The sequence below is a fragment of the Mus pahari genome, chromosome 17, assembly GCF_900095145.1.
Source record: "Mus pahari chromosome 17, PAHARI_EIJ_v1.1, whole genome shotgun sequence".
NCBI lineage: Eukaryota > Metazoa > Chordata > Mammalia > Rodentia > Muridae > Mus > Mus pahari.
Genome location: NC_034606.1, coordinates 444,190 through 453,118, shown reverse-complemented (window position 1 = coordinate 453,118; position 8,929 = coordinate 444,190). Strand labels below are relative to the sequence as shown.

Genomic DNA, 8,929 nt, shown 5'->3' with positions numbered 1-8,929 from the left:
ATACACACACACATTCACACACACACACATACACACACATACACACACACATTCACACACACACACATTCACACACACACACATACACACACACATACACACACACATACACATACACACATACACACACACACATTCACACACACATATACACACATACACACACACACATACACACACACACATACACATACACACACATACACACACACACATACACACACATACACATACACACACACGCATACACACACACATACACACACACATACACACACACATGCACACACACACGCACATGCACATACACACACACACACACACACACACACACATCACATCACATGTATGGATGTCAGAGAATGACTTCTAGGGAGAAGTCCTTGCCTGCCACCTTGTTGAGGTGGGCAGGGTTTCTTTTGTCTGGCTGCTGTGCTTTCTACTCTAGGCTAGCTTCTTGGCAAACTGGATTCCATATCTCTTAGATTCCCATCTCACCTTAGAAGTGTTGAAATTACAAATGCATGCAACTTCATCTGCCTTGTTCCATGTGTTCTGGGGATCTGAACTCAGGTTGTCAGGCACATACTTTAACCTAGTAATCCACCTTCCTAGCTTCAGTCTTGCGATTTCTGAAAACACTTATCTACCCATCTGAAAAACATGAATGTAGAGAGTGGAGCATTTAGAGAGTCCAATGCATTTAACACTTAGACTACAAGGCAATTAAATGAAAACATAGGTCTACAGAAAGACTAGGTCAAGAATATTTAGATAATTTATATTAGTCTGAACCTAGAAATCAGTACATACCCACCAACTACTGAGTAGATAAGCATATTGCATTAAATCCAAAGAAGTGTTATCTGGTGACATAAGAGAAGAAACAATTGAAAAATGAGTAAGTTCCAAAAGTTGAATTTAGAGAAGTCTGGCAGATTATAAGAATATATTACATGTGAAATTCTAGAAGATATAATATCACAGTTAGATATCATATTCAGCATGGTTTCAAGGATGGATCTGACTGGGGTGGTAAGGAAATGAAGAAAAGAGAGACACATAGACATGCAGAAAGCTGGGGTCAGATAGACTGGGCTTTCTGATGGAGGAAATGGAAGCTCCCCGTGATTATTATGTTGACTTGAACAGGGAAGTAGGGTTCTTGTATACAGCTGAACAAGGAGGTAGATTTCTTAGATACATATAAACAAGGAAGAAGTCGTTTTTACAGTATGCAGCTGGATTACGGAAAGAAGTTTAGCTAATCTTAGTAGGAACAATCTCTGTAAGAAAGCAGGTCATAAATATCTACCCAAGAGAAGAAAGATATGGTAGACATTTTCTACACACACTATCAATATCCTCACAAGGATGAAAGAAAGGCTTTGACATTTCCCTTGGGCATCATCAGGTATGTAAGGGGTTTTCTCACTCCCACAGGTCTGAGGTATTACCATGTCACATTTACTTAGCACTTCACTACTGAGGACTTCTTCACTCCCCATAATTGGAAGGAGATCATTGCTTGCCAGTGGGAAAGGAGGTAGAGAAAGAAGTGGACTACAAAGAGAACCAAGGGAGCCTTTGTATGATGAAAACAGTCTCTTCCATGATTGTAGTAATGGTTACTGAATATGTTTTCAAAGCACATTCATTTACACACTTAAATTGATAATTTATTGCTTACATAAACAGACGCCAACCATCCCAGCTAGAAAATGCACATGGCTTCCAGGGAACTGGCAGAACCAGAACGATCTGAGCCTCAGAATCTCAACAACTCTACCTAATGCCTCAGACACTGATACACCATGGCTTCTACAAAAAGGATCCCATAATGCACTTCCTGCCACCCATGCTAAGGTTCAGATTCTGATCCCTCACCCTGAAAGATGCTAATATAACCTCAGTGAAGGCTATTCTGTGAGGTCCTGAAGACTCTTATTGGGGACTCAGGCTCTTAGCTGTTCTTCTGTGATCAGTTTTCCAAAAGGACAAGAGGATGAACTTCCTTTTTTTTCCCCTCAACATTTCAAGTCAGTTTCTCAGTGGTAACTGACTCATTGTGTCTGGTGAGATCTTGCTTTTGTCATTACCCTGTGGGTAATGATGCCCTGTGCAGTAGTCCCACTTCTCCAACACCAGGCATAACTGCTCACCTCACTGGCATTGTCACAAAAATATAAGTCTAACATTCTGAATAACTTAGTTGTATTTTCAGAGTTATAGTTGCTACTAAGATTAATACCAGAATGTCTATAAAACATTGCTGCATATTTTGTATCATATTAAGTACATGTGATTTCAGTAAGTACCTATGATGTGCCCAACATAAGCAAGCTATCTAGTGGATAATGCCACATCTACTTCTCACAGTAATTCTGTTAGTGATTTATGTCTTTATAAAGATCAGCAACATGCTCATTTCTTGCAGATAAGTTCTCTAATTCCCAGAAAGTAAATTTCTGATTATTTACCATTTGGCTAGTGGATATTTCCTTCTAAGATCATTTAAATCATACACAAGACTGGAATCTTCTGGGTGTGGTGGCACACGCCTTTAATCCCAGCACTCGGGAGGCAGAGGCAGGTGGATTTCTGAGTTCAAGGCCAGCCTGGTCTACAGAGTGAGTTCCAGGACAGCCAGGGCTACACAGAAAAACCCTGTCTCGAAAAAACAAAACAAAAAAAAAACCCAAACAAACAAAAAAAAGAGCCTGGAATCTGCACTTGAACTTGAACTGTGGACTAACACTTGGCGCTTGGCTTTGGTATATCCTTGAGTTTAGGTACTTTCCCAGCCACATTGTGCCTATGTGCAGACCTAGAAGAGTGAGTTTCTATATAGGTTAGTCTCTTTGCTTTATAGTGAAAGAACTAGATTCTATACTATTGTAATTTGAAATTATTTTTAAAATATTCATAAAAGTAACACAGTGTCAATCATTGGCCTGAATTCTCATTATAAATAGACACAATTTTCTCTGCTGTTCAAATTGAACCTCCACACTATGGGATCTATTCTGATCTTGAATTTGTCTTTCCTTCTTTATTGTAGTGAACATTTTAATGGGAAAAATATATTATATTCCACCTTTAATGTGTCTATGAGGACCATCTCCACAGACTCATTTTCTCTCCTTGTTGTTATTCTAAAAATAGCCAACTGACTGGGATGCCCTATGCCAGAAGGCATAGCCTTCTACTTCACTCACTTCCTCTGGATACATGCTCCCCGTGATCTCTGCAACAGTATTGAAGGAATCAGTATCTGGATAGGTCTGTGCTCCCATTTCCAGATGAATGACAATTTTGTTCCCACGAGAAGCCATTCGAGACATCATTTCTGCATCTTCTACTGTGATACAGGCTGTTGGAATCTTGGGCACACCATCTTGATATTCCTGAGCACCTGTGTGAGGACTTGAGAAGAAAAACCACCATATTAACTTAAATGTGAAAATTGCTTCAAAGCCCTTATATATTGACCCTAACTTTCACCGACTTTTACATATTCAGAGTAGGAACTTTTGTCTTTTATATGAATATATCTTTTAATCTTTATAAAACTGTATAAAATTAAGTTTAATAATTATGTTATTCAAAAATTACATAATATTTTTATAATTTGGACAGTCCTAGTGTGAAAAGTTGACATAATCTCTTACAGAGAGTGACAAAGCTGTCATAACTAAGAAGTGAACACATGTACAGAAGGCAAGTGAGTCTCTGAAACCCACAGAAGATATAGACAAGTTCTACATGCGTAGCAAGAAACTGGTTCAGATTCTCTCAGGTCTGTAGTTTCTTACTGGCACTTAGCCTCCCTTTTTCTCTTCCAAACACAAAACACAGAATACACAAACCTTGTAATAAGGTAGAAAGTTGTAAAAAAAATGGTAAAACAACTAAGAAATACTTATGTTGCTATGAAGAATGTGGGTTATTTTACCATAGGGAAAGGAAATCTAATTATGTATGATGGTTAATCTGTATGTATTTATGACTGCATGTGTGGATGCACTCATATGAATGTTTACCTATGGAGGCCACAAGTTGATGGTAGTTATTTTACTCTAGTGTTTCTTGCTTTATTTACTGAGGCAAGATCTGTTGCTGAACCCAGAATTTTCTGATTCATCTAACAGTGATAGCTATCATACACCTGGAGAGCCTCTGTTTTGGTCTCCTGAAGCTCTGGGATAAAAGGCAGACAGGCTGCCCTGTCTACCCAGCTTTTATATAGGGACTGGAAATTTAAGTTCTGGTTCTTATACTCTTTGTTTTTCTTGGTTTTTCGAGACAGGGTTTCTCTGTATAGCCCTGGCCCCTGGCTGTCCTGAAACTCACTTTGTAGACCAGGCTGGCCTCGAACTCAGAAATCCGCCTGCCTCTGCCTCCCGAGTGCTGGGATTAAAAGCGTGTGCCACCACGCCTGGCTGGTTCTTATACTCTTATGCAAAACATTTCAATACCTGAGCCATCTCCCTGGCCTTTATTACAATATATCTTAATTTTCAACTTGCTTGAAGAGCTGCCTAAAATGTTAGTAAATACGACTTCTAAGCTCTTTACTACAAAAATTCTGTGTCATGGCTGTCATGAAGTGAAAGCCCTTGTCATGTGCTCCTTTCATCGTGATATTCTTCCTTATCTTCACCATATCAAAATGCTTACAATCAACCATGAATGGAAACCATAAAACCAGGAGCAAAAATAATTCTGTCCTGTTTTAAATCCTTTATCTCAGGTGTTTGTCAAAGTGACTGAAATTCTGCATAACCCAGAAAATTAGTTAAGATCAAGATTCTAAAATTGAAAGTGTAGAGTGGTTGGGCAATGGTGGCACACACCTTTAATCCATCCCAGCACTTGGGAGGCAGAGGCAGGCGCATTTCTGAGTTCGAGGCCAGCCTGGTCTACAAAGTGAGTTCCAGTACAGCCAAGGCTATACAGAGAAACCCTGTCTCGAAAAAAATAAAACAACAAAAAAAGTGTAGCGTGTTAAATACATAATACATACAAGACATTCCAACAACTCAATAATGAAAATAAAATCCAATGGAAGACTAGGCAGGATTCAATAGGTAATTCTTCCAAGAAGATAGAGCAAAGAATAATAAGAACATGAAAAGCTTCTACACATTCTCTCTACAGAGAAATGCAAATCACAACCATATAACCATGAGGAAATGTTACCTCACGTTCACTAAAGTAGCTTTGAAAAGGAGGACAGATAGACACAAGTCCTGGGGAAGATGTAGGGAACTGACAGGAATGTAAATGGCAATCTTTTTTGGCAAACAAGTTATAGTTCCTCAAAAATTAAACATATATTTAGCATCTGTGAAGTAGCTACCACTGCCTGTGCATTTGAATAATTGGGCCCAAGCATGTGGTGCTATCTCAGGATGTTGTAGAAGCTTTGGGGCTGTCCCTGTACAGCAGAGCAGATTACCATGGCTGGTCCTTGAGGTCAATACCCAAGTAAGGTACAAAGCCAATCTCTCTGTGTCCTGATCTTATAGACAAGTGAGGAACTTTTTCCTAGAAGCTCCTGTCTCCATGGGTTCCATCATGCCTTCCCTGAATTTTCCCTGAAGTTGCTTTTGTCAGCTATTTTGTGCCAAGAAAAACCACTAATATACCACATGACCCAGTACATATACATATATAAATAAACATGTGTGTATGTATGTGTGTGTGTGTGTATGTGTGTATGATATATAAAAGCAGAATTCTTTTTTTAGATTTTAATCATAATCTGGACTTTACTTTTGATTGAAAATAGATTTTTTTCAGACAGCGTATAGTAGCATTATTCTTAACAGTCAAAAGATGTAAATAAGCCTAATATCCATCAACTAATACCCATGGTAAGCAAAATATGATATATCCATACTGTGGAAAACTATTCAATCATTTAAAATGATGTTTCACCACATGTTGCAGCAGAGATAAAGTTTGGAAACACTATCCAAAGTGAGAAAAGTTTCAAAAAACGCATGTTATAAGATGCTACTTATATAACATGCCAGAGCAGACGAATCTTTGGAAATAGAAAGTAAAATGTAGTTTGTTTATGAATGGTAGACAAGAAGGCAATGTGAGTGAATGCAAGTGGTATGCAGTTTCTTTGGGGTGATAATGAAAATGTTCTAAAATCAGTGACAGTGATTGTGAAAATATCAAAATGACTGCACTACACAAGTTGAAGGTAGATTTTATAACTTTTGAATAATATTCAAATATCACATCAATTTATAAGAATCAAGACAAAGTTCCAGATATTAAATTAGAGAATCTTGGTATTCTTTGTATTGGAAATTTATATATCTGTATACCCTCTTTATAAGACATGTGTTTGTACACACAAAGATAAAATGGGCATATAAAAAGTGAACTTGAGGGCACCAGCATCGAGTCACCTTGGGCGCATGGTCCGCAGACACCCCCACAGTCCCTAGAGGACTGCCCACATGATCTTAGGACCACTGGTGAGTGGAACACAACATCTGCTCCAATCCAATCACGGGCAGGACCTGAGACAGCACTAGGGAAGCAGAGAACCTGCCTGAACAGGGGCACAAGTCCCTTCTGGTTGGTGCCAACACAGCTTGGGTGCGGAGTTGGTGGACAACCCCATGGTCCGTAGAGGACTGCCCACATGATCTTAGGATCACTGATAAGTGGAACACAACATCTGCTCCAATGCAATTGTGAAGGGCCTGCGACAGCAGGAACAAGGACACCAGAGCCCTTCCTGACCAGAGGCTCGAGTTTCTCTTGATCAGTTCTGGTTTACCTTGGTTTCAAACAGACCAGACAGCTCCACAGTCCTCAAAGGAGACACCACTTCTAGGCACTGTAACACAACTAGGATCTTAGGACAACAGGATCCCAGGATAACAGGAGCTGGGTCACACCAGTGTTTGAGTGACGCAGAGGAGCTTGACTGCCAAAAACACGGACACACCCAGAATCTCAGGTACACAGGAGCCCATAATCAAAGGATCACAGAGAAAGGTGGACTCTGGGGAGTCCTGAAAAACTGGGATTATAGGAAGGACAGGCTCGAATCACATATATTGACGCCATCAAGAATTTGAGAAAATCAGATGGCAGGAGGGGAGCATAAGAACAGAAGCAACAGAAACCAAGGTAACTTGGCATCATCAGAAATAAACTCTCCTAACATAGCAAGTCCTGGATACACCATCATACCAGAAAAGCAAGACATGGATATAAAGTCACTTCTCATGATGACGATGAAGGAAATGCAGGAAAACTAAGGTAAAGAGCTAGAAGCCTTTAAAGTGGAAACACAAAAATCCCTTAGAGAGCTTCAAGAAAAAAATACTAAACAGGTAATGGAATTAAAAAAAAAAAATCCAGGATCTAAAAGTTGAAGTAGAAACAATAAAGAAAACCCAAAGGGAGACAACTCAGGAGATAGCAACCCTAGGAAAGAAATCAGGAACCAAAGATGCAAGCATCAGCAACAGAAGACAAGAGACAAAGAGAGAAGATGCACAAGATTCCATAGGGAACATGGACACAACAATCAAAGAAAATGGAAAATGCAAAAAGATCCTAACTCAAAACATCCAGGAAATCCAGGACACAATGAGAAGACCAAACCTTCAGATAATAGGAGTAGATGAGAACGAAGATTATCAACTTAAAGGGCCAGCAAATATCTTCAACAAAATTATAGAAGAAAACTTCCCATACCTAAAGAAAGATATACTCAAGAACATTCATGAAGCCTACAGAACTCCAAATAGACTGGACCAGAAAAGAAATTCCTTCCAACACATAATAAGCAGAACAACAAATGCACTAAATGAAGACAGAATATTAAAAGCAGAAAGGGAAAAAGGTCAAATAATATATAAAGGCAGGCCTATCTGAATTACTCCAAAGTTCACACCAGAGACTAGGAAAGCCAGAAGATCCTGGAAAAATGTTATACAGAACATAAGAGAACACAAATGCCAGCCCAGGCTACTATACCCAGCAAAACTCTCAATTACCATAGATGGAGAAACCAAAGTATTCCATGACAAAACAAAATTCACACAATATCCTTCAACAAATCCAACCCTTCAAAGGATACTAACGGGAAAACGCCAAAACAAGGACAGAAAATACACCCTAGAAAAAGCAAGAAAGTAATCCTTCAACAAACCTAACAGAAGACAGCAACAAGAACATAATCCCAGCTCTAACAACAAAAATAACAGGAAGCAGCAATTACTTTTCCTTAATATCAATGGACTCAATTCCCCAATAAAAAGACATAGACTAACACATTGGCTACACAAACAGGACCCAACATTTTGCTGCTTACAGGAAATCCATCTCAGGGAAAAAGATAGACACNACCTCAGAGTGAAAGACTGGAAAACAAATTTCCAAGCAAATGGTCTGAAGAAACAAGCTGGAGTAGCCATTCTAATATCGAATAAATTCGACTTCCATCCCAAAGTTATCAAAAAAGATGGATGTACACTTCATATTCTTCAAAGGTAAAATCATCCAAGAAAGTCTCAATTTTGAATATCTATGCTCCAAATGCAAGGGCATCCACATTCATTAAAGAAACTTTAGTAAAGCTCAAAGCACACATTGCACCTCACACAATAATAGTGTGAGACTTCAACACCCCACTCTCATCAATGGACAGACCCCTGAAACAGAAGATAAAGAGAGACACAGTGAAACTAACGGAAGTCATGAAACAAATTGATCTAACAGATATCTACACAACATTTTATCCTAAAACAAAAGGATACATCTTCTTCTCAGCACCTCATGGTACCTTCTCCAAAACTGACCATATAATTAATTGGTCACAAAACAGGTCTCAACAGATTAAAAAATATTGAAATTGTCCCATGCATCCTATCAGACCACCATGGAC

The 8,929-nt window shown here is 39.0% G+C and overlaps 1 protein-coding gene across 2 annotated transcripts in view; it reads right to left on the bottom strand.

Moving 5' to 3' along the window:
- Cpq (carboxypeptidase Q) overlaps nt 1–8,929 on the bottom strand; it is a 377,206-nt gene that overhangs the window by 262,678 nt on the left and 105,599 nt on the right. For both annotated transcript variants that reach the window (XM_021216707.2, XM_029548087.1), the window contains one exon: nt 3,219–3,426. In XM_021216707.2, the coding sequence (XP_021072366.1) occupies nt 3,219–3,426 (208 nt within the window). The remainder of the gene's footprint in view (nt 1–3,218; nt 3,427–8,929) is intronic.